At 36.3% G+C, this 27,393-nt stretch overlaps 1 protein-coding gene across 12 annotated transcripts in view; it reads left to right on the forward strand.

Moving 5' to 3' along the window:
• FBXW7 (F-box and WD repeat domain containing 7) overlaps positions 1 to 27,393 on the forward strand; it is a 230,246-nt gene that overhangs the window by 185,537 nt on the left and 17,316 nt on the right. For all 12 annotated transcript variants that reach the window (XM_055549478.1, XM_055549477.1, XM_055549476.1 and 9 more), the window contains 2 exons: positions 12,781 to 12,863; positions 15,830 to 15,971. In XM_055549478.1, the coding sequence (XP_055405453.1) occupies positions 12,781 to 12,863; positions 15,830 to 15,971 (225 nt within the window). The remainder of the gene's footprint in view (positions 1 to 12,780; positions 12,864 to 15,829; positions 15,972 to 27,393) is intronic.

Raw genomic sequence — 27,393 nt, forward strand, 5'->3', positions numbered from 1 at the left:
GTTATGTTTTAAAAAGTACAATAAGTTTGAATCTGGATTTTATGTATCTGCTAGTCAAATATTTATAATTGAACTTAGTTATCAAAATGAGTGATCCAGGATCACAGAGTTCAGAATAACATGTGTTTTAGGTTAAAGATCCTGGATAACTACAGTGAGTTTTAGTGAAAGTTTACCTAAGAACATACCCGAGGCTGTAGTAAAATTTATTTGAAGGCTTTTTCCAACCTTGAGATGCTGTGATCATGTTCTGAATTTCTTTATGATCACGAGGAAGCAGTCTTTAAAAGTGTACCATGGGTAAAATCATTTTGCCTCTAATAACTAAGGGTAACCACATCTTTCACCATGGTAGACATTTGCTAAAGTAAGGCTGGCAGATACATTAACAATCTGTAGAGATCTGAGGCCAGAATCTATCTCTTTATCAAAAACAGTAAATTATCAAATGGAAAGATAGAATCAGGGCATAGAAAGTGCAAGAGCAAGGAAATAGAGGGATGATATGGTAGATGCCCTTTCATTCTTACAGGACTGAGTTACGAGATATAAAGGTGTTAGAGTAGTGCTTGGTGCATGGCACAGAATAATTATTACCTACAATTCCAATCCTCTTCTTTTCCAACCTTAGGAATCTTTTGGAATGGGTGCTACATCTGAGAATTAGTTTGAGGTGATGGGTGATAAGGGAAATAGAAAAGTAATTGTACATGAAAGAATTGAAAAGATTTTTATTCATTTTCTCTGTATATCAAATTTCAACATGTGAGAATTACTTTGAGTGGTCTTCAATTTTATATACATTTTTGAAAATATAAAAAATAACATAGAGCCACTTGAGAATGTCCTTTTGCAGTTCATTTGCACATCTGTTGTTAGTTGCTAAGTCGTGTCTGACTCACTGTGACCCCATGGACTGCAGCACGCCTGGCTTCCCTTCACTATCTCCCTGAGTTTGCTCAAACTCACGTCCATTGAGTCAGTGATGTCATCCAACCATCTCATCCTCTGTCACACTCTTCTCCTCCTGCCCTCAGTCTTTCTCAGCATCAGGGTCTCAGCTCTGCACATTAGGTGGCCAGAGTATTAGAGCTTTAGCTTCAGCATCAGTCCTTTCAATACATATTCAGGGTTGATTTCCTTTAGGATTGAGTGGTTTGATCTCCTTGCAGTCCAAGGGACTCTCAAGAGTCTTCCCCAGCACCACAATTCAAAAGCATCAATTCTTTGGCATTCAGCCTTCTTGTAGAGCTTAGAATTACGTGAAATTATCTTGTTCATTTATTAGCTCATTTATTAGTACGCATCACCAATTCAAGGAACATGAATTTGAGCAAATTGCAGGAGATAGTGAAGGACAGGGAAGCCTGGCGTGCTGCATTCCATGGATTCACAAAGAGTCGAACACAACTGAGCTACTGAACAGCAGGTTTATTTCTTCCCCACTCTAGAATGTCAAGTGTATGAGACCAGGGACCTCATCTGCAGTGTTTGCTGTCTTATACCCAGTGCCTAGAATAGTTATTAGCACATAGTAAGAAATGCTTGTTTATTAACAGGATAATAGAAAAAGAAAAAAATCTCTTATTAAGCCACTAAGATAACCACTGTGCACATTTTTATATATTTATGTAGACTTTTCCCATCCATACACATGCATGAGTGCACAGACACACACACACTTATATGTGTATGTATATGTATGTATGTATACATTTTCAAAAGGATCGTACTTTTTACCATGTGTTTGAATCTCCCATCCCCTGCTTTATAATAACCCTTCTCTTAGTTCTTACATGATGAACAGTTTCTTTGACTTGAAAATGCTCTATACTGAAATCTATTCTTTAGAAGGAGGCTTCAAGTTTAGAGGTTGGAGGGGCAGGGCATGGGAAGGAGGGACTGGGTGTGGAACAAGACCAGTGAAGTATCTCGTTTTCCAAGGGAGCTGCATTTTTCAATAGTAGAGTCTACATGTTGATGAGAATCAGTGAGTCAAGTATCCACTTTGGCCCTGAGTTACATTTTTTATTGTCTTTTCATAAAGTTTTTTGGTGAATATAACATTTGAATGTTTAAGAACTCTCTTGTTTCTTTACTATGCACCTGCCCTCCGCCACCCCACCCCCCATTCAAGAGTATGACCTGCTTTTATGTAGGATTTCGGGTAAGTACCTTTGGAAACAGAAGGACCCCTTCTTAGTGTTTGTAACTAAAATAAAAAGTCTAAGGTTTTCACACCCACACAGTAAGGTTCTTCTTGTACAGAAAGACATATATTAGCCCTAAAATGGAGCCCTAAAATGGAAGTATGTATCATGGCAGGAAGTACTTTTGAAGAAACCCTTACTAGTAAGTTAAAGACTACTTTAACTGTAGTATTAAGTATTTGAATTAGGAGATAATAATACTAAATAGGCCTTATAAAGACTAGTGACTGCTAGAAGTGTTAGAGATATTATCAGCACTTCAAGTTAATGGTGGTGGCATTTCCACTGGTATCATAGGTCCACAGATGATAATTCCCGTCTATCTCTTCAACGTCTGTCAGATTCAGTCTTTTAAACTTAGAAGCAATACCGTATCTATTTAAATGACTATTTAAATGATTTCTCCCTTTCCTGACTTCTTACACTACCCAGTTTGGCCCTTGATATTCAAATACCCTTCTTTATTAGCTTCTTGTCTTGACAGTTGGATATTAAATATCTTAAGGGTGGAGGGTTATTGTAATGTTTTTATTAGACTTCAGTAGCACCTTGCAGATCTTGATTATTTCTTAATTGATTGATTCCATTTAACCTAAATCTTTCTGTTTCTGTTACTTTTTCCCCAATTACCATCTTTTTGCCCCCCGTTTGCCATGTGTAGCAGAAGCATAGTTATATAGACCTAGATAATCATTCCATGAATTGAATAAATCAAGATTTAGTTGTGGTTTGCATATTTAATTGCTATTTGCAAAATATAGTACTTTTTTCCTTCTTTGGTAATGTCTAATTTTTTTTAGCTCAACTTGAGCCATCACATATATAATGGAAATCACTTAAAAGTAGTGAACTTGGGACTGGAGTCTGTGGCTCTAAAATAGCTGTATAACCCTGAACACGACACTTGACTCTACCTTACCTTTCTCACCTATAAATAATAGTTCTTATTTTATAGTGTGTTTTGTGCCAGGCACCTCGGTGTCTACACAGTGACACTTAGGTTGGTAAGGTGAATGGTATTACAACTACATTTGCACAAATAAAAGAAAACTACAAGTCATGGTGGTCAGATAACTCCTACCAAGGTTACACTCTAATAATGACAAGTCATGGTGGTCAGATAACTCCTACCAAGGTTACACTCTAATAATGACAAGTCATGGTGGTCAGATAACTCCTACCAAGGTTACACTCTAATAATGACAAGTCATGGTGGTCAGATAACTCCTACCAAGGTTACACTCTAATAATGACATAGCTGTCGTTTAAACTCAGATTACTCTGATTCCAAAACCTAGGTTCATTCCACAGATGAAGGAGAATTAGATGATTTCCAGGCTCCCTTCTAGTTCTGCACTGTATGGCTTCCTGCTATTAATGGTTTTTCGTTGATTCAATGGATATAACTTTTTTACTTCTTAGTCTTTATATCTTTTCTCAAAGCTTTTCAGTGAGGACTAATAGCTAATAAAAGAAATTAGTTTCAGAATTTTAAGCAGTCCTTAAAATGAAAAGTTATCTTAATAGTAAAATGCAAGATTGATATACCATATCTATAGGAAACTTTTCTCAAGCCATGTAAATACATTTGAACCTTACAAATAGCAGCAGTAAATATTAACTTAGATAAAGAAAGTAGAGTGAATGTGGTTCTAAGCAGCACATGGAAGGAAAATTGATTTCATTCTTTCTCCATGTTAATTAAATTCATTCCTGGATCATATTTGCTGTTGTATTTTCCTGGAACCTTTTGAAAATAATTTCCCATGATATTTTTCTTACTTTACTGAAGGGATTGCTACAAAAAAATTTATAATGAAAATTTGAGAGGAAATTTTGATATGAATTCAAGATGCTTACTGGTAGTTTATTTTGGGTTTAGAACATGAGATTTAAAGACTAATTGCTTTCTAGATAATTCAGGATAAACTTCAGAGTGACTTACAAGTTTGTCAAGTTATTACAGATGTTGCTTGTCTACAAAGGAGTATTGTAAGTAATGTTTTAGTACGCATATTGTCTCTGCCAGCTCTATGACAATATAAAATTTAAAAGAGCAAATAGGCAAAGCTGCCATTTTCATTGTTCTCTTCTGTGGCTGTTATAAATAGAACTCTTAACTTGCATCATTGTGTGAAATTCTGTATGTGTGTATATTCATATATTGGTAGATACATATATTTTGTGTATATGTTTGTCAGATCAGTAATTTGGCCCAAACCACCCTGCTTATTTAACTTATATGCAGAGTACATCATGAGAAACGCTGGGCTGGAAGAAGCACAAGCTGGAATCAAGATTGCCAGGAGAAATATCAATAACCTCAGATATGCAGATGACAGCACCCTTATGGCAGAAAGTAAAGAGGAACTAAAAAGCCTCTTGATGAAAGTGAAAGTGGAGAGTGAAAAAGTTGGCTTAAAGCTCAACATTCAGAAAATGAAGATCATGGCATCCGGTCCCATCACTTCATGGGCAGTAGATGGGAAAACAGTGGAAACAGTGTCAGACTTTATTTTGTTGGGCTCCAAAATCACTGCAGATGGTGATTGCAGCCATGAAATGAAAAGACGCTTACTACTTGGAAGGAAAGTTATGACCAACCTAGATAGCATATTCAAAAGCAGAGACATTACTTTGCCAACGAAGGTCCGTCTCGTCAAGGCTATGGTTTTTCCTGTGGTCATGTATGGATGTGAGAGTTGGACTGTGAAGAAAGCTGAGCACTGAAGAATTAATGCTCTTGAACTGTGGTGTTGGAGAAGACTCTTGAGAGTCCCTTGGACTGCAAGGAGATCCAGCCAGTCCATCCTAAAGGAGATCAGGTGTTCATTGGAAGGACTGATGCTGAAGCTGAAACTACAATACTTTGGCCACCTCATGTGAAGATTTGACTCATTGGAAAAGACCCTGATGCTGGGAGGGATTGGGGGCAGGAAGAGAAGGGGACGGCAAAGGATGAGATGGCTGGATGGCATCACTGGCTTGATGGACATGAGTTTGCGTGAACTCCGGGAGTTGGTGATGGACAGGGAGGCCTGGCATGCTGCGATTCATGGGGTTGCAAAGCTCGGACACAACTGAGCGACTGAACTGAAGAGATTAAAAAAAACCTTTATCTTGAATCTCTATTGTAATTTATTTGTCAGAGCCTCAGGGGCTGCATTTTTATAAAGAAAGTTATAAATATTTTAAACTAAAGGGAAAAGAAAAAAATTAAGTACCAGTTATACAATTGTAATTATGTTAAAATTTTTTTAACATAATTTGAGCTATGATACTTTGATTTACTGAGGTTAAGATTTTTTATATAAGCATCCCCTCACTTCCCAACAAGTGTTATTTTAAACCAAGTTGTTATATATTACAGTATATAGTGTTTTGGATATTTTTAATGTAGTAGTATTTTAATATATGCTTCCTTGGATGGTAATTTCAAACTAAATCTGGCTTACCTTGTTTCATTTTACATATTCTCAAAAAATTTTTGGAACTAACCCTATTCTCTATCTTAAATTGACCATAAATTCAATGGAGGGGAAAATAAGTTCTTTAAATTATGTGCTATCCTGTGCCTGACACACAGTAGGTGTAAATGCTTAATGAATGAATAAATGTGAAAAATAGCTTATTGATCAGCACTGCCACCTGCTTGTATTGGGGAAAATGTAGGTACTAAGGATACATCCTATTTTAATAGATAATATACCTGTGATAGAACAGGGTTATTAACTTCCCAGTATCAGTTGTGAATGTTTTAATAGGAACTTGTACCCCAGAAACCTAATGATAGTGTGTTAGTGAGATTTCCAAAGTTGGTTTCAACCTCAACATGCTTGGCATTCCTTTCTTTGATGTTGAAATCCCAAACTCTCTCTAATCTAAATTCTGTGCTTGGGCAAGACAGCTAACTGTGGTAGGTGGTATTCCTAATGTAACATCAGAGTGAAGAATGTTGTCATAAAGAAAATCACTGATATATCTATATAAATACGTTATCCTACTATTATAAAATGAAAATGAAATTTTAAATGTTGGCAAAGTAATGCAAAGTACCAATAGTATTTATAGTATCATCAACTAATTATAACAGTTGGACTTTTTAGCACTAAGTATAATTTAGTATTAGGTATGTATATATATGCTTGTATATATATATGCTTTAGAAAGTTTTTATTCTAATGGTTTGCTTAAATGGCCATTTATTCAAAATTATTATTTATTTGTTTTGTATCATCTTTGTACTATGTCTTAGAAAACTGTGAACCTTCAAATGGTAGGGGAGAGAGAAGTATAAAAATACTTACAATGAGGTATGATAAAAGTCCAATGGAAGAAAGTATTTTAAATGAAAATAATGAGCTCTGAGAGTCAAGGTGAGGAAAAGTAACCTTTTAACTACTCTTTCCTCTGTTGGCATCCTGTATATAGGTACGTTTTTCTCTGAAGATACGTGATACTGTGAAGACTGTTTTGCTGTCTGTGTTTTTCACACTGTATACCCCTAGGTCAGTTTTTGTTTCTGCCGATAGCCGCAACTTGCCCTTCTGAAAACTTAGTCATCACCACCAATTGCTTGGAAAGAGCCATTTCTCTTGCAGTAGCTCAGAGGTTAATCGTTCTTCTACCACTGTTTCCCCAGAGGCTTATACTCTGGGGCAGAACATTTTCATAACTTTATGCTGGTTTTTAGTGTTTACTGCTGCTCTTGTGCACTCCTCATACACCTAGTTCCTTGGATCTGTTTTGAGATGAGCACTGGATCTGAATTAGCAGATAGGCTATAATCCAGGGCTTCAGTGTCAGTCATTCCCCTTGCTAATAGATTTTCAGTAAGGTTTATAACTTGTCAGTCAGCACAAGAAATAATATTTTATAGATTGGGGAATTTATTGCTTAGCTGATATTATATGAAGATTTAGTTTATTGTAGTAAAAAATAATTATTGACTACTTTGAGATATTCTAAAAATGTGAGTGACAAACACAAGTTTTTTCTGGCTTTTTCACTTACTAGTTAATTACTACTACTAATTCACTTACTAGTTAATTTCACTTATTAGTTAAACTAGTATTACTAAAAAATCTCTGGATAAAGTTTTAAACTTTTGTATTTTAGCCAAAATTCTCAGAAATAGGAATTTGAGAATGATTTCATTTGCTTTGTTCATAAATAGGTTTTGATGAAAATAATGTAATAGATCACAGTTTTCATTACTAGTACTTCAGTGAATGTGTACTTAGCCACTTCAGTCATGTCTGAGTCTTGGTGACCCTTTGCACTGCAGCCTACCAGGCTCTGTTCATGGGATTCTCCAGGCAAGAATACTGGAGTGGATTGCCATGCCCTCCTCCAGAATCTTCCTGACCCAGGGATCGAATTTGCGTCTTCTGAGTCTCCTCCATTGCAGACAGATTCCCATTGAGCCACCTGGGAAGCCCTATTACTAGTACTTCAAAGAATATTGAAAATCATTCATTTTTATTCTGTTAATTTGAAATCTAGTTGAAGACCTCGTTGACTAGCTTTCGTTTGACAAATTCTTTCTTTGTAGTTCAAATCAGCATTGTAAACAAGATATTAGGGAGAACTGTTTAAATATTTGGAAATGTTAAGTCTTCATGAGTACTTAAAAACATTTAATTCTCACTTAAAGGATAAACAAACTAATAAAAATCATTTCCAAATGGGAACCATGGTAGATAGATGGTTGGGAGTGTTGGAAAGTCTTTTCAGTGTTTATTTTTGTATTTCATTTTGATTTTTGAGCTATATAAATATTTTGCTTATTCAAAAATTTAAAAAGTGAATATACGTACCTACATATAAACATACATTTGTGGGAATCAGGTTTTCCTGTAACTTCATAGCCATACATAGAGTCATAAAACCAGAAGAGCATTCCATTGAATATACAAAGTTAAGATGTTTTCTTCTTTAACTGTCCAAGATTTTGAGACAGTGTTCCTGGTTTATTAAAGTTGGTCTGTGTTCTCAGTTGAGTAGACTTTATTTGAAAAGGTTAGTTCAGCTAGAGATAGGACATGATTTTAACAGTAGTCCAGGAGTACACTGTTCCGTGACTGATAGGTAGTCTTTTTGTCCTCTGACAGGCTTTCAGAGGACATTTCAGGTGTTCCTTTTACAGTTAGTTCCTTCAGATAGCCCAGAATGGGGAGAGGTTCTTTTTCTTTTTCAAATCCTGAGTGCTCTGAAGCTTTAAAAAAAAAAAAAAAAAGGGTTCATGAGTCCATTCTTAATAGTTGGAATTTTTTTTGACAAGAGTAACATCTCTTTTTAAAAGGAAGTTTCCTTTGAAGTAAGTTAATTGTTTATTTAGAAGACCAACTTTTGTTGAGTACATGTACATATTGTTTCTGAGGGTAAGAATTAGTTTAAGAGCCAGTAAGGAGATTAAAAAAAAATAATAATATGTAGAATATAACTTCCAAGAAAAGACCCAAGATACACATTTTCATAAAATTTTAGGTTATCTTATTTATGTTTTAAAGAGAAAGACCTTATGCTGACTTAATTTCCTTTTTTTTCTGACTTAATGTCTTAATTAAAAAGGTAAATATTTATTTAAAAAATGATACTACTTTATGTATCATTTAGAATCATTTTTCTAACAAAAGTCATTTATTACCATAGCAGAAAGTATTAAAATGTAGTAAGTCAGGATGTTATTTCCTTTTTCCTGAAGAAACTTTCTAAGTGCTTAAATAATTCAAGGGACACAGTTTACTTGTAATAAAGAACATTAATGGGGAGGGTAGGAGTTAATTAACTAGACCCTTAATAATGGGCCTTTCTACTCCAAAGAATCTCATAATTGCCTCGGAAGCTAGTTTTGTAGCAAGTTGCAAGATGAAATATCTAGACTTGTGTGTAGTAGTCATTCTAAGAAAAATGTTGCCTTCAGGCAAACTTTGATGCCTTTTGTTATATAAAATACGTTTTTAATGACAAGCAGTATACACTGTAAAGATAAGTTTGGAAGTGGAAGTCCAGTGCCTCCTGTTTACTCAAAATTAAATGAACACGTAATTATAAGACTCTCCAATGAGCAGAGTTTTTGTTTTCTTTGGAGAAATAGAACTGTTGAGCCAGACTTTATATACTTAGTTTGTTAATCATAGAAAGATACTCTCAGGATTACTAAGGACTGACAGTGTATGGTAATTTTTTTCAAAGACTGTGTTTTAAATGAATGGGATGGAAAAGCATAGGGAATATTTATATTAAATGTTAATATAAGAAATATGCAGGTTGAAATATAACTTACTACATAATTTCTGCAAATGCTGGTATGTTCCAAACTGGTTTACCTTTCTGTAACTCGCCCTCAAAGACTCTCTCATTCTTCCCTCTGCAACTGCCCATCTTGGACTGTCCAAGCTACTTGACAAATCTGATCAGCCTATGCCAGGACTGCGATAGGGCAGCAGTTAGTGAACATAGACTACTTGGCTTCTGTTGGGAGGACCAGATGAAAATACATTCCATTTTCAAAATGTTTCTGAAAGGATTCATTTGCAGAAATGATGCTTGCCATTTAAAACTTCAAATATGCAGGTTTCACAAAATGTAGAAATAACCTCCTGAAAGTTTGAAAGGGGAGAGGGGGGCTGTGGCGTGGGGGCGGTCTCCCTGACTGCCCACCTCCTCCCTCTGCTCAGCGCGCAGTGTGCTTACGGGTTCCCTGGAGCGGATCACCATATAATTGATGTGCAGTCTGCATTGCTGAATCCTGGGCTGCACCATTCTGTGTTCAAGGGAAGATGTAATCTGATCCCTCTGCTGCTGAGGGAGGAATCTCTCCAGTCCAGGCTTTGACAGGGCAGAGTCTCCTCCAATAATCTTCTCGGTTCTCTCTCATTATTCCCTCGAGTTCTCCTCAGTCAAGCTGCATGTATGTATGTGTGTCCCGAGAAGCGGTTTGATACTGAGCTGCATTTGCCTCTACTGTGGAGTTTTGTTGCCGGTTCTGCTCCCTAATCTTCCTTTTCTGACGTGCCTGAGCATGTCCACATTAGAATCTGTGACATACCTACCTGAAAAAGGTTTATATTGTCAGAGACTGCCAAGCAGCCGGACACACGGGGGCACAGAATCACTGAAGGGGAAAAATCCAGAAAATATGGGTTTCTACGGCACACTAAAAATGATTTTTTACAAAGTAAGTAAGCTGTTTTCTTCCTGTGTTGTATGATTTTGTGTGTGTGTGTGTATGCCTGCCTGAGAAGGAAAATCTGTATCATCAGAGATGGCTGCAGTATCCTCTAATTTTGGTGGGTGGCTGGATGTCTGGTATTCTGTTTTATATCATGAATGTAAGCAAATAATGGAAAGACAACGTGAGCTGAAAAAAGCTTTACATTTAAAATAAAATGAGTATTTTAATCTGAGAATTTTTCCTCTAAAAATATATTCGTACTTTAGAAACGTGGCTCTGTTAAATGCTGACCTGGAAATACTCTACCCTTAGCTAGCTTTCAGTGAACCTTTTTGCCTTTAATTTTTCTATGCCTTATATCTAGGGTGGGTTTTTTTTTTCCTTTGGTTGCTTCTCTTACTAGAATATTAGGGATTTATGTTTAAAGAGATTTTACTGACTTTTTGCATCCCTTCAAAATTGCAGAATTAATTTTTGGTTCTAAAGTCAGTATTTTTAGTAAACAATATAATAAAAAAGACGTACATAGTCATACAGAAAGTGCTTTATTTTATCAAATATTCTAAATTTGAAAATCGTTTCTCAGTGGTTCCCTTGAAATGAATTTCGGGCATTTTTATTCACTGAAGGATTTCTAAGATGGAAATAAAGTTTGCCTTTAGTGGCAAATGGCATTTGCACCAATGTATTTACAAGATATCCCGGAAGTTCTGAAAGCCAGTATTCCTAACTTAATTACAATGAATATCAAAATTTATCAACATAATTTTGAAAATGAGGATCCATAGAAGTTATAAAAAATAGATTTTTAAGGTAATCTGTGCTGACCTTCCTGATGAATAAATTTTTGTGTATGTGTGTATGTCTATAATTTATATACGTGTAAACACGTGGCTACCCTATGTATTGAAGCATTTATTTTTGCTTTTTATTAAAATTATTTGGAGAAAGAAAATAATGGGTTTTGAGAGGAGTCACTTTAGAACAATGTTATAAGTACAGAAACTTCTGAAGGGCTGAAATAAGACCAGTTCCATTTCTTTCAGTCGGTATTTTTGTGAACTGAGGTATAAATTGTGGATGAGCTTGTCATACCCTCATGTCTTGCCTCTAACATTGTAAAATAATCCCTGTGTTCTAGAAGACTTTCTTCATGATGATAAAAACACAGTTTTTATTATCTAGAATATGATTCAAAAAGATTTTTAGAGTCTTATTGGTTCTTTTTAGTATTTACAGTGTAGCATGCTGTGTTATGATGTTCCCATGTGAAGCAGTAGGTAAGAAAATAAGGCTACTGCAAAGCAGGGGTTTTCACCTTATTATAAAATTGAGGATAACTTTCTATCACTCTGGGGATCCCCCGCTTCCCGTCATTTTCAGTAGTATAGTAATTAATTAGCTAGCACAAATCTTAGGATTACTAAAATATAAGTTGTTCAATCTCATCAGATCCTATTTTATATAGTTTTATAACATCTATAGTAAGATGACCTCCATTAACCAACAGGAAAATATAAAAAGTAGATATTTCAATATTGATGACAAAACGTAATTCTGAATATATTTACAGTATTACATATCTATGTAGCATAATGAAATACTTTAAAACTACAAATGTTGGATATACCTTACAAAGATGCATAACTCATTCTTTTAAAATCTTTCTGTTTTTCTTGTTGGTTTTCAAGTTAGATTGTTTTGTCCTGAGTATCTATAATACATAGTCAGTAGAGCTGTGTATTCTGTGTGAATATCAATGGATGGTTTTTCCTACCTTTCCTGTATGATCTCTAGATTTCCCTCTTACTATGGATTTACTTTCTGTACTGTCCTCATTGCCCACAGTCATTTTTTATGCCTTATCATAATTACTTTTCAAGAGCATTCTATTTACATTATTCTCTTTCCCCTTCTGTAATAATGTGTTTTAAATCACTGACTGTTACTTCCATTCTAATTTCGAAATTAAATATGTCTTTTAAAGGAAAATGAAAATCACTAAGAACAGCATGTTGAATATGGTTCTTTTCTGTGTGGGTTAACTTGACATATTCCCGTGTATTGGTCCTTAAACCAGAAAATATGAAAGGTATATTACTCTCAAGGAATATGTACGATGGGTTTCAATTTTTAAATCACCGTACCCTATTCTGCACAAATATTAGGAGGAGAAATTCACTTCTCCAGTCTTGTAAAGAGTAAAACAAAGTAGAAATAATAGAAGAAACATTTATTTTCTATGTGAATTAGCTATGCCTAATTAATTTTGCAGACATATGAAAATTTAAGGGCTTTTTCTTTTCAGTATTACTGATGCTAACATTAAGATTTAATAATTGGACAGGTGATTTTTTTTTTTTAACATATCTCATTTGTTTTACCTTATAGATGAAAAGAAAGTTGGACCATGGTTCTGAGGTCCGCTCTTTTTCTTTGGGAAAGAAACCATGCAAAGTCTCAGAATATACAAGGTAATATTAAGTATAATTTGATTCTCTCCCTATTCTCATGTTTCTTTAAAGAGTTGATGATTCTGAAAAGCTTTCATTCACTTTATTCTCATAGAGTTATAATGTCACTAGTACTGTTGACTATTTAGCACATTTTCTCATCACTGAAAATTGGGAAACATACATTTTAAATAAGGAGAAGAATGACTACCACTGTGGGTATACATTTTGTTACTAATACATTGAAGTAAGACACACGCAGCAGTTCTCTTATCCACAAAAGTTTTAGATTATAATTTTGAAGAAATTCTTAAAAAGTAAGTCCTGATATATGGATATGAGCAAATGTATCTTGTTTCTATAGCAACAGCTGTTCAAGGGTAGATAGTTATATATGGGTAACTGAAGATACATTTAGTAGCAGTGAAGTTGACCTCACAATTACTAACTAAATCTTACTTCATGAGATTACTATGTTAGAAACCGCCCTTTATTTGCTTCGTAAGCCTTATGTTTTTAACACATACATTTCTACACCAGTAGAATAGTTTCCATAACAACTAAATACAATTGTAGTCTTGTTTCCTGCACCATTCCATCATTTTTGGATTTTGCATCAGTATAAAACTTTTCCCTCTCTCACACTAATTAGGCTAACTTAAGCACAGTATCTATTACTCAGCCAATTAAAAATGGCTTTGGATGTCATTTGGAATGTGGTGTTTTAAAATTTAAATGACAAAAGCATCTTAAGGGCTTTTTATGAGTCTTGTTGGCTCATATTTGTCACTTCAAATGATTGAAAATTAGATATAGAAACCATAAGAACTTCATGATGGTGACATTTCTTTTTTTTCCCCTCAAAATTTTTATTTAGAGTTATTCTTTAAAATGCAATAAAATTAACATTACTCAGACTTGTGATTGAACATTGTTACAGATTGCATCTCTTTTCTTCCAGGGAACAGTTTATACTTTTATTTCATTCAGTTCTGGAAAATATTCCTTTCAGATGCCTTTTGTTGAAATTTAGAAATCATGATAATTAGAACAGTTTTATATACCAAAAATGCAAAAATGATACAGAAGAGAACAATAAGGCTATTTCTTGCTTATTCAGAAAATGCTTTTTGTTGTGATTTTCCCATGTTAACTGTCCCCCTCTCTTACTTATGCTTTGCCTTCTGACAATGTCACTGTGTTTTGGCACTTTCACCAGAGGGTGCGGAGTGATAGGTGAAACTGTTCACTTCATTTTTGCTTTTTTCTATTGGTCTTGGTAAACTGTTTCTTGTATGAGAATGCTGAGTTTAAATGTTTAAAGTAAGCTATTTTTTTAGTGTATAGATTTCAGTTAACCATATAATTTTGGTCTTCTATTAATAAGACCAATACCGGGGCAAAAGTATTAAATGGTTCAGTTGTTTTTAAGGCCATTTATAAATGAATGCTGAATTTTTACCATAGAACATGTTTTAGTAAAGTTTTTCTTCCGTCGCTCACTTTTTTCTATTAAGAAAGTACCTGCAAAGGAGAAAGTTTAACAGTCTTACTAAAGAAAACCAGACAGCATATTGATTGCCATGTCTTTTTAGAGACTTGGTCAGTGTATATTTGATGTTCTTTAATTTTGTTGAAAGATTTTCTAATAATGAGACTATGATTTTTCATTATTTTTATTAGAAAATTTAAGTTATAATCACATTCTATTTCATTTCAGAGGAGAAAATAGAGCTCACCTTTAAAATTTGATAGAAGAAAAAATAGATTTAATTGTTTTATGTAAGAGACCATCTTCGATGAATAAGGTTAAAAGATTTAAAAGTGGTAGATATGAAGATTTTTCTATATTTTTCTGGTGACAGATGCATTTTTAAGCAAAATAATGAGCTATGCTAGATAGAAAAGAATTGGGGTTACTTCATTAGTAATTTTTCAGACCTTAGTAGTTAACTATCAGGATACAATTTATATGTTCTTTGGATTTTAAACACTGTACTGTCTTAGCTCAATAAACTGAAGATTACTTTGCAAATGTAATTTTGTTAATTGAATCTTCCTGCTCCTTTTTTCCACACGTCTCTAAAATAGAGTATTTACTTATTTTATTAGTTGGCAGAATTAATTGAATTTCAGATTTGTGGTGTGTGTGTGTGTGTTTACTGTCTCAGAATTTAAATTATTGGATAAAAGTATTTTGATGATCTCATTTCACTTAATTTTGCTTATAATATAATATGTGCTCACTACCTACCTGTTTGAGTAAATACATTTCTAATCAAGGCTCACTCTTATACTACCTGCTGCTGCTACTGCTAAGTCACTTCAGTCGTGTCCAACTCTGTGTGACCCCATAGACGGCAGCCCACCAGGTACCCCCGTCCCTGGGATTCTCCAGGCAAGAACACTGGAGTGGGTTGCCATTTCCTTCTCCTTATACTATCTAGACTAAGCTTAATAATAACAATAGAAAATTAGAGAAGCATAGACAAATACAAAATAATTTAGAAGGCATCAGGGGCAAACTTAAGGAATAATGTGACCAGTGAAATGTCTAAAGCCTTTGAACGTACTACTACTTAACCATATTTTAAAGCATTAATAAGTCTTACACACCTTTTTATGAAAGACATTTAAACTTTTGTTTAATAATGTTCTAAAGACCAGTCATAAGACAAGTGGAACCTGAATCTTCTAAGAAAGTATTTTAACATTATTTGTATGTTATCAACAACTTGAAGTTTTGCCGTAGAGATTCTACCATTTGGTTGCAATTAGCTGTGCTGGGATAAAAACAGCTGGTTATGTAGGAGGGAGGAAACTTACCTAAGAATAGCAGAATAGGTTTTGTGTATCCTTGCTTTCTGGGAATAAGCAAGTAAAAATAATAATTTGATGTTTGAAATATACTGTATCATCTCATTCTTATTTGAGCCCATAATTCTTAATAAACATCTGTCTTTGCTTCCACCCTTGTATTTTTGTAGTACCACTGGGCTTGTACCATGTTCAGCAACACCAACAACTTTTGGAGACCTGAGAGCAGCCAATGGTCAAGGGCAACAACGACGCCGAATTACATCTGTGCAACCACCTACAGGCCTCCAGGAATGGCTGAAAATGTTTCAGGTGACATGTCTAAACACAGTGCTTGAAATGCTTCCCTTAGTTGCTGTGACAGTAAGGGATTATTCAGCCACGAAAAGGAACATGCTGCACCATGGATGACCCTCAAAACCATACGCGAGGTGAAGGAAGTCAGACACAAAAGGCCACACGATGTGTGATTATATGAAGTATCTAGAACAGACAGATCCATGGGAGACAGAAGGTAGATTAGTGAGTGATCGCTAGGTGATGTTTGGAGGGTAGACTGCCAGTAGGCACTGGGCTTCTTGCAGGGATGATGGAAGTGATCTGGAATTGGACAGTGGTGATGGTTACACAGCAAGATGGATGTGTGGGGAGCTATTGAAGTGTACATTCAAATAGTGAATTTTATGTTTGTGAAGTATATCTCAATTCAAATATGCTATTAAATACAAAGGAACTTACTTTAAATTTTAACTGTGTTAATCAAGAGGGTCCAATCCTTATTTTGTGTAAAGTGTCCATTTGCACTGTTCATTGCTTTTTAGATAATAAGGTATTTCATTTCTCTTTTATGTTTGGATTTCTGGTGTTAGTGAATGTACTTGTTTTCTAAACTGCATGGTTTGGAAGTTAAGCATTTAGGAGTATTAGTCACTGGTAGTAACTTTACCCATCACCATTACCCTCATAGCCTCCAAGAGTTGATGCAGCTTTTTTCCATAGATGCCATGCTTGTATATAGCTTATTGTGCTCAGAATTCTGATTACTATATTTTACTAGCATATAAAGTTTGGGGAAGTTTACCAGGAAGATTGGTTACAACCAAACCTTGAATCTTAGGAATTTTTTAACTCATGATAGTGATATTAAGTTAATTTATCTCTTCTTCTAGTGAGATAATGCATAGAAATCAAGTATTTAGCCAAGTAGTTGGCATGGATTAAACATTCTTTGTAAATGGTAAATAATATAAAGTATGTAAGTGAAGGCATCCCTGATTATAGTCAGCACACTAGTGTAAATGAATGGATTTCCTTACGTCTGACTGTTCGACTGATGGCATTTTCTGAATCCTAGGGGAATAATGGTTGAAAAAGAAGATACTTTATGGATTTTATTTATTTCTGATTTTTAAGTGCCCATTTATTTATATAAATCCCAATATTTTAAATACTTGAGCAAATACTAAATGTCCCCGTTTTTTTCTTCTGTAGCTGGAATACGTACTTGAAGCAATGTTTCTTTAAAATGGATTTTTAAAATTGTTTTCTACTCTTCAGGTAATTTCAGAGAAACTAGAATAACCTTTTTTTATTCCAGTTGACAACTGAAAGGTTAGAACAGCACTTCTCAACAGGGGGCAAATTTTCCTGTGCTTGAAACATTTTTAGCCGTTGCAGCCGAGGTTGGGGTGCAGGACACGGCTGGCATCTGATGGGTGGGGTCAGTGTGAAGGACAGCCACCCTCAACACAGAGTAATCTAGCCCAGAATAGCAGCTACTGAACTTGAGAATCTATGGCTTCGAGGCATGAAAGCTGCACTTCACTGTTAAGACATTATGAACCACTACAATTACAAAGCTTTTTGTTTCGTTTTCATAGTCATTCGTTATTAAACTTACCTTTCATAAGAATTATTCTCTCCCCTCATCCAAGTTCTTTTACTTAGGTTCATGATTTATTTTATTTTATTTTAATCTTTTCCTAAACATGCCCTCAGAATTCTAAATTTTTTTGTCTCATTCTTTTAAAAAGAGGTGTATCCCCCCCACCATTAGAGGTGAAAAAGAACTCAGACACTTATAACGCCTTAAAGAAATGCTTTAACGGTTGTAGCATCTCTGATTGAGCCCAGGAGACAGAACATGAGTGTGCATTGTCGTGCTTACACTCACATACAGTGTGAGCAGCACAGCACTCGAGAACATGAAGTGTTCATGTGATTTTATAGGAAAGTCCCAACACGGTGGGAGATTACACTATCAGTAACAGTTTCATCATCAGTGTAGACGCCCTCCAGAATACTTATTTTATATGCAAACCTTATCAGAAGGGAGTCTAGACTGTAACTTATTTTGTATGTAGTATGGGCCTTTTTTCCCCCCAGTGTTTCAGAGTTCCAGAATATTCTTTGCTAGCTATTTAGTTTTTACCAATTTTAAGAGAACATCTATATAGTAGGGAGCTTTTCTGCTCTATTTTGCACTGAGGGTGTTTTAGGGAATCCTTTGTTCAGTGTTTGCTTATTTAGCTCATTCATGCTTTTCTTAATGAAATGTCCTCATGTTACCATGAGGTCATCAGATCTGAGATACCATAGATTATTAGATGCATCCCAACTTCAGAAATGTTAATTGTAAATTTAAAAAAAAAAAGCTTGTTTAGAATGAATGATATTTAGTAAACTAACATATAGAATTATCCCTGAAGGCTTAATACTATATTTTTTTCACATAACTATTCTGTAGTAAAAAAACTTACTAGCAACAGAAGGTCAGCTAGATAGATAGATCAAGACCTTAATCCTTTGAGTACGTTGTCTGCCTGACACACACCCATGGCCTCATTGTGGTGCCTCATGCCCTTTATTTTCAGGGCTGGTGCCAGAGTAACTAGGAATGAATCACTTGCCTAAAGGCTTGCAAAGCTTTAATGCTTAACTTGGAGAGAGATAATTTCATAGTAAAGTGGGGGAGTCGTGAGTTGACCTATGTAGTATAGTTGAGGGATAATTAAACTGGCTTGATTTCTACAGATGTGCTGTGGGGCATTTAATGAGGCCTTTTCCGTGGCATAACAAGCAAAATGGGAGAAATTGTCCCCTTACTGTTCTGCTATTGCTCCTAAGACAGTGATACAGCATTGTTTTGGTCCAGCTCCATCTATTCTGACAAAGTACTCTGTACTCAATTTATACATTGAATAAGAACAAATGATACACCATTATAGATAAAAGGAAATTGAAACAGAATGCCACTCTAAAATAGAAGTGCCAATTAGAAACAAAACTAAAAAAGTCCAAAAATTTTGTACTGTTTGAATTTTCAGTTGCCATTGATTCTTTTTTTTGGGCAACACCAGGTTGATGCTTTCAGATTGTTAATTTGGGAGCAGAGGATTGGTCATTTTTTGTTTTGTTTATGTCATTTGAGTGTTAATATATAGTTTTTCAGTTGCAGATGTTAGACTAGGTAAAGGTATATTAACATTCTCTGAAATTGATATTCAGAAGTATTCTGATATAATGAGAAGCACTTTGACTTAGAAGGAGAAGCTTTTAGTACCAATTCTGGCTTTGCCTCTTAATAACTGGGTAATTTCATTGATATTATGTAACCACTCTTGCCATTGTTCTTATCCTCCGTGAAACAGATACAACACTAAAAAGTTGTCAAAGGAGAGAAAACGTGTAAATGTGCTTAAAGCTATACTTGAAAATACAGTAGGAACTCAATAAGAGAAGTATCCTTTGTGAGCCTCAGTTTTCTCAGGCCTAAGAAGAGGCTGTTAACACGAGCTTCACACCCATGTCATCAGATTAACAGTATCAGCATTATTTTAGTCAAAGCATATTTGTATTGTATTAAAGCTATATGTACTTTGAAAATACCTGTTACACTCCTTAATATGTTTTCAATAATAAAACAGAAAATACTTCTGTGTTTTGAAATTAAAAGTGGAGTAAAAACTACTCTTTTGGAGGACTTAGGTTTTATGGTAACACTTAGAAATTGTACATGTTTTCTAACTTATTTGGATCTCTTTTATTTGCTAATCAACAAAATATTAAAACAGAATAGTGCCAGAAGTAAATGAATACAGAACTGCTTTGCTGTTGTATTTGAAACTGTCCGATCAAGAAGCCCTGTTAGGTGAGAAAGAGTGGAAGAAGGTCATGTATGTAGCCAGAGAGGACTAAGGGAAAATGTTTCTGTCTAACATCTTGAAGACTTCTATGTAAAAGTAGAATCAGACTGATTATTGGTTTCTTCAGCAAACAAAACCTGGATCATATTCTTTGAGTTGGATTTTGATATAAATTTGAACTTAACAATTAGAACTGACCCAGAGAAGAATGGAGATACTAAGTATTCTAGTCCTGAAACTGTTCAAACAGACTAGATAGCCATCTTCTGGAGGTACTAGAGAAGTGAGTTCTTCATCACGTGAAATTCAGGCACTGGACTGCCTAAAAGCATAGAATATGTATATCTTAATGAGATACTGCCAAGGATCATCCCCACTGATAACCACTGCTCGCTTGTGAATCACCCGCATCACTACTGGAGACGTTGGTTATTTAAAACATAACATGCCCTCAGCCCCACCTTGACCACTTCTTGGATGGTGCATTGGAGGACTCCCTGATTCTTGCACCACTCAGCCAGCACCTGGGAACCACTGGTCTGGCCAAGCCCTTCATTATACATAAGGTGGGGTCTCTGAGACGCAGACTAATTAAGGGGCTTCCCTGAATCTAAGCCCCTGATTACAGTTCAGGGCTCCTTCTACTCTTCTCTACTACTTTCATGTACTCTCTAATTACCTGAAATCAAATAATACTTTCATGGGGAATTTTCAAGTCTGCACTTTTATTTCGTACACAAATTAAATTGTGTTTATCTTGATCCTTTCTGAATTTGGAATGTTTTTCCTATCCCTTTCAATATGTTTCCACTAATTTTGCCATGTGAGACCAAAGGAAAATGCTTTTTTCTCTATAAGAACAGCTACTTTTCAGAGCAGAAATAAATTAATTATCAGAACTAAGGCCTACAGAAGTAAATTCAGTTCAGTTCAGTCGCTCAGTCATGTCCAACTCTTTGCAACTACCCTGCAGCACACCAGGCCTCCCTGTCCATCACCAACTCCTGGAGTCCACCCAAACTCATGTCCATCGAGTCAGTGATGCCATCCAACCATCTCATCCTCTGTCGTCCCCTTCTCCTCCTGCCTTCAATTTTTCCCAGCATCAGGGTCTTTTCAAATGAGTCAGCTCTTCGCATCAGGTGGTCAAAGTATTGGAGTTTCAGCTTCAGCATCAGTCCTTTCAATGAATATTCAGGACTGATTTCCTTTAGGATTGATGCATTGGATCTCCTTGCAGGCCAAGGGACTCTCAAGAGTCTTCTCCAACACCACAGTTCAAAAGCATCAATTCTTTGGCGCTCAGCTTTCTTTATAGTCCAGCTCTCACATCCACATGACCACTGGAAGAACCATAGCTTTGACTAGAAGGACCTTTGTCAGCAAAGTAACAGCTCTACTTTTTAATATGCTGTCTAGGTTGGTCATAACTTTTCTTCCAAGTAACAAGCGTCTTTAATTTCATGGTTGCAGTCACCATCTGCAGTGATTTTGGAACCCCAAAAATAAAGTCTGTCACTGTTTCCCATCTATTTGCCATGAAGTGATGGGACCAGATGCCATGATCTCAGTTTTCTGAATGTTGAGTTTTAAGCCAATTTTTTCACGCTCCTCTTTCACTTTCATCAAGAGGCTCTTTAGTTCTTCTTTGCTTTCTGCCATAAGTGTGATATCATCTGCATATCTGAGGTATTTCTCCTCATAGTCTTGATTCCAGCTTGTGCTTCATCCAGCCCAGCGTTTCTCATGATTTATTCTGCATATAAGTTAAATAAGCAGGGTGACAATATACAGCCTTGACGTATTCCTTTCCCAATTTGGAACCAGTTTGTTGTTCCATGTCCAGTTCTAATTGTTGCTTCTTGACCTGCATAAAGTTTTCTCAGGAGGCAGGTCAAGTGGTCTGGTATTCCCGTCTTTTGAAGAATTTCCACAGTTTGTTCTGGTCCACACAGTCAAAGGCTTTGGCGTAGTCAATAAAGCAGAAATAGATGTTTTTCTGGAACTCTCTTGCTTTTTCAATGATCCAACGGATGTTGGCAATTTGACCTCTGGTTCCTCTGCCTCTTCTAAATCCACCTTGAACATCTGGAAGTTCATGGTTCACATACTGTAGAATCCTGGCTTAGAGAATTTTGAGCATTGCTTTGCTAGCATGTGAGATGAGTGCAATTGTGCGGTAGTTTGAATATCCGTTGGCATTGTTCTTCTTTGGGATTGGAATGAAAACTGACCTTTTCCAGTCCTGTGGCCACTGCTGAGTGTTTCAAATTTGCTAGCATATTGAGTGCAGCACTTTAAGAGCATCATCTTTTAGGATTTGAAATAGCTCAATTGGAATTCCATCACCTCCACTAGCTTTTGTTTGCAGTTCCGGGATATCTGGCTCTAGGTGAGTGATCACACCATTGTGATTATCTGGGTCATGAAGATCTTTTCTGTGTAGTTCTTCTGTGTATTCTTGCCACCTCTTCTTCATATCTTCTGCTTCTGTTAGGTCCATACCATTTCTGTCCCTTATTGTGCCCATCTTGCATGAAATGTTCCCATGGCATCTCTAATTTTCTTGAAGAGATCTCTAGTATTTCCCATTCTGTTGTTTTCCTCTATTTCTTTGCATTGATCACTGAGGAAGGCTTTCTTATCTCTCCTTGCTATTCTTTGGAACTCTGCATTCAAATGGGTATATCTTTACTTTTCTCCTTTACCTTTTGCTTCTCTTCTTTTCACAGCTATTTGTAAGGCCTCCTCAGACAACCATTTTGCCTTTTTGCATATCTTTTCCTTGGGGATGGTCTTGATTCCTGCCTCCTATACAATGTCACGAACCTCCATCCAGAGTTCTTCAGGCACTGTGTCTATCAGATCTAATTCCTTGAATCTATTTGTCACTTCCACTGTATAATCATAAGGGATTTGATTTAGGTCATACCTGAATGATCTAGTGGTTTTCCCTACTTTCTTCAATTTAAGTCTGAATTTGACAATAAGGAGTTCATGATGTGAGCCACAGTCAGCTCCCGGTCTTGTTTTTGCTGACTGTATAGAGCTCTCCATTTTTGGCTGCAAAGAATATAATCAATCTGATTTCTGTGTTGACCATCTGGTGATGTCAGTGTGTAGAATCTTCTTTTGTGTTGTTGGAAGAGGGTGTTTGCTATGACCAGTGAGTTCTCTTGGCAAAGCTCTAGCAGAGGTACATTATAACCTAATTCAATTCAGTCAGTTCAGTTGCTGGGTCATGTCCAACTCTTTGCAACCCCATGGACCGCAGCACGCCAGGCCTCCCTGTCCATCACCAGCTCCTGGAGTTTACTCAGACTTATGTCCATTGAGTCGGTGATGCCATCCAACCATCTCATCCTCTGTCATCCCCTTCTCCTCCTGCCTTCAATCTTTCCCAGCTTCAGCGTCTTTTCAAATGAGTCAGCTCTTCGCATCAGGTGGCCAAAATATTGGAGTTTCAGCTTCAATATCAGTCCTTCATCCAATGAACACTCAGGACTGATCTCCTTTAGGATGAACTGGTTGGATCTCCTTGCTATCCAAGGGACTCTCAAGTCTTCTCCAATACCAGTTTGAAAGCATCAGTTCTTTGGCACTCAGCTTTCTTTATTGTCCATCTCTCATATCCATACATGACTACTGGAAAAACCATAGCCTTGACTAGATGGACCTTTGTTGGCAAAATAATGTCTCTGCTTTTTAATATGCAGTCTAGATTGGTCATAACTTTCCTTCCAAGGAATCAGATCAGATCAGATCAGTCGCTCAGTTGTATCTGACTCTGAGACCCCATGAATCGCAGCACGCCAGGCCTCCCTGTCCATCACCAACTCCTGGAGTTCACCCAGACTCACATCCATCGAGTCAGTGATGCCATCCAGCCATCTCATCCTCGGACGTCCCCTTCTCCTCTTGCCCCCAATCCCTCCCAGCATCAGAGTCTTTTCCAATGAGTCAACTCTTCGCATGAGGTGGCCAAAGTACTGGAGTTTCAGCTTTAGCATCATTCCTTCCAAAGAAATCCCAGGGCTGATCTCCTTCAGAATGGACTGATTGGATCTCCTTGCAGTCCAAGGGACTCTCAAGAGTCTTCTCCAACACAATAAGCATCTTTTAATTTAATGGCTGCAGTCACCATTCGCAATGATTTTGGAGCCCCCAAAAATATAGTCAGCCACTGTTTCCACTATTTCCCCATCTATTTGCCATCAAGTGATGTGACTGGATGCCTAATTAGTGGCAATATCTTCTCCAAAATTACAGTTTCCTGATCCCAATATCGTGTTTTTTTCTCTAGACCTCATTAGAGATCCATATGGGTTGTTGTTATTTTTTTAATATATTCATTAACTGCAAAGTTCTAATCCTTCCCTTGCTAGTAAACCACATATGTGTCAAAATTGGGAACCAATCTTGGAAGCAGACTAAACAAGCAAGTCCCAGTGATACAATCCGGTATACAGAATAGAAGCTTTCTGTGGAAAGAGTTTTGAGATAGCATTGGTGCAGTGTTTCCTGACTCTTTGGGGATTCATTCATTTATTCAACAGATATTTACAGAATAACTGTCAGATGCTAGGCCCTAATTTGAATCTGGGATACAATAATGAACAAAATAAATAAAAACCCTTTTCTGAAAAACTTTAGTCAGGAAAGGGAGGGGGTTTCGAAATGGTTTGCAATTTTTGGAAATTGCACAGAGAAGGTGTTATAGAAGGAAAGCATGTGGGTGCTTAGGGAAAGAATAGTCTAGGAATCAGCAAGTGAAAAGGCTCTGAAGCAGGGCATGCTGGGTCTATTTGAGGCACAGAAAGAGGATCTCTGGCTAAGGCAGAGCACACGTGGGAAGGAAAGAGAAAATTAGAGCCTCGTGGACCACCCTAAGGACTTTGGTTTTTACTGTGAGTGAAGTGGGAGGGCTTCGAGCCGGAGAGGGAGTTGGCTCTCAGCACTGTCACTCCAGCTGTTCTGTGGAGAAGGGAACTAGGCGGGCAGAGCGGGATAACCCAGGCACCGCTGGAGCAATAGTCAGGTTCCGGGTGCATTGTGCATTTTATGGCCGTAGAATAAACTGATGGATCACAGCTGTCTGACGGTGAGAGTGAGGGAGTTGAGGATGACTCCAGAGTTTTGGGCCAAACTAATTTAATAACAACATTTTACTGAAATGGGGAGGATTGTGGTCTTGCATATTTGAAGAGCAAGATCATGGATATAGTTTCTGTTACATACCCAAGAATATATGTTGAATAAGCAGTTTTATATACAGGTCTAGAATTCAGGAAAGAAACCCAGGCTAGAGAGAGGAAATCTGGGGCCTGTGTAGTCCAGACCTTTGTTGGAACTGTCTAAGAGATGTGACTTAAGTAATTGGAAGGTTGAATATGTATGGTCCTTGAAAACAGTCTCATTTATTTATAGTTTATAGGTTATGTTACTAATTCTTTGTTAGTAGTATCCGTTTCAGTAAAATGTCATAAAGTAACATCTGCTGAATGTATATGTAATTCAAATTGAAATATAATTTAAATTTTGTATAATTTATCAAATATTTTAAAACAAAAAAATATTGTTTTAAGTCTTAGAAGCATTTTGCTATATGGGCATTATTTTCACCATGGCCTTTGCTTTAAATATATATTTAAGATCGTGGCACAGTTTCTAACATTTACCTAAGATCTGAATTAGTTATTTATCTTCTAATCTAGCTTTTTTCATTGTATACTGCAGCCCCTAAAATCCTTGAAAAGATATATATATATATATATATATTTTTTTTTTTTTTTTCCCTGTTAGAGGCTTCCCTGGTGGCTCAGTGGTAAAGAACTTTGCAGGAGATGAGTGTTCAATCCCTGAGTCGGGAAGATCCCCTCGAGAAGGAAATGGCAACCCTCTTCAGTATTCTTGCCTGGAAAATTACATGGACAGAAGAGCCTGGCGGGCTGCAGTCCATGGGGGTGCAGAGAGTTGGACACGACGGAGCGTGCACATGCGCACACAGCACTTCTATATTGTGTGTTCATACCGCTCTTCTGTTCCTTTTTTACAAACAGTAAATAATACATTAACTGAAGAAAAGAAAAATATTAAACATGCATAGTATATTAACAAGTCAGCAGTTATCTATTACCCAAAAAAGGCATGTTTTTATACTAGTGTCCATGAATCCTAATCATGTAGATAGACAAGAACAGCATATTATAAGAACCGACCTCTTCCCGTGAGGAATGTAAATCAATAACTCAGAGTTTGTAGTACTGTTACTAAGTCACGGATGAATGGCAATTGATCAGCATAAGTTTTGTCAAAGAGGTAAATTTTGAGCCAGGATTTGAAGCTGTGTGAGGAAAACAGAGTGAAATAAACTTCAAATTAACTACTTTTAACTGGTCAAATGGAAGAAAGAAAGTAAAAGTCACTCAGTCGTGTCCGACTCTTTGAAATTCTCCAGGCCAGGATACTGGAGTGGGTAGCCTTTCCCTTCTCCAGGGGATTTTCCCAACCCTGGGATCGAACCCAGGTCTCCCGCCTTACAGGGGGATTCATTCCCAGCTGAACCACCAGGGAAGCCTTTAATTGGTCATGTATGTGCATATACACATATATGGATATTTTTTAACCAAAAAGGATACACAGTGAGTACTCAGGAGAATGTTCTGGGTGTGTGTGTCAAGGTAAAAGGAAAAAATACAGCTTATTAGAGCCTCTGCTTCCTCATATTTGAAGGTAAAAATGGAGATACTCCCCAGAGTTTTTATGATTAAGTGAGATAATGTTTGTGACATTATGTAGTAGTACTATGGAAGCACTACTGAAGTGTTTGCTAGTTATTAGTTAAGTCTACACTTTAAGATGGAAGACAGAGGATTCATTGCAGATTCTGAAGGGGTAAATATTTTAAAAAATGCTTTAAAAAGGTGTTCAGTGACCTCAGAATATCTCAGTTTTCAACTGCTGTCTATTTCATATATGACAAAATCCAGGTTCCTAGTTTGAGCAAAAAATGGAGTGTCAAAATCCAGATTTTTCTAGCTCCAAACCTCACATATTGTTCTCTCTTCTCCCATTTCCAAAATGGATATAATAATTCATAAAGGTACTATATCAACTTGCTCAAGAATGTTTTTTCATTTAAGTGTTTCAGAGTTACTTAAATGTTTTCTTTGACTTTTGTGCGTGAGAGCCCTGACATTTTAAATGATTCACATGTCTGTCTGGGTTTTCCTTTTAAGAATCATGGCATTTCTGGGCAGGTGTTCCTCACTGAGGGGAAAGAAAAATTAAAGCAACCCCCTTAGTATAGGTTAATGGAGCTCATATTTTTGAGGTATAATTGTTTTTGTTTTTCCATAATATATACTTTATTTCTTATTCTTTTTCATTTTAACCTTTCTTCATATTCTGATTTTACTGTTAAGTTAGCTGCCATTTACTGTTATTTGCTGTTTTTTATTTGAAATTATTTTCACATAGCAAATCAAAGCCCTTTTAATTTGTGGAAAATATGTGTCAGATGGGCATTCTAGCCAGTTATTAATTTTTCTCTAGTCGATGCTGTTAGTCTGCTCTCAGATGAGTGCCTT

The sequence above is a fragment of the Bubalus kerabau genome, chromosome 16 (assembly GCF_029407905.1).
Source record: "Bubalus kerabau isolate K-KA32 ecotype Philippines breed swamp buffalo chromosome 16, PCC_UOA_SB_1v2, whole genome shotgun sequence".
NCBI classification, from domain to species: domain Eukaryota; kingdom Metazoa; phylum Chordata; class Mammalia; order Artiodactyla; family Bovidae; genus Bubalus; species Bubalus kerabau.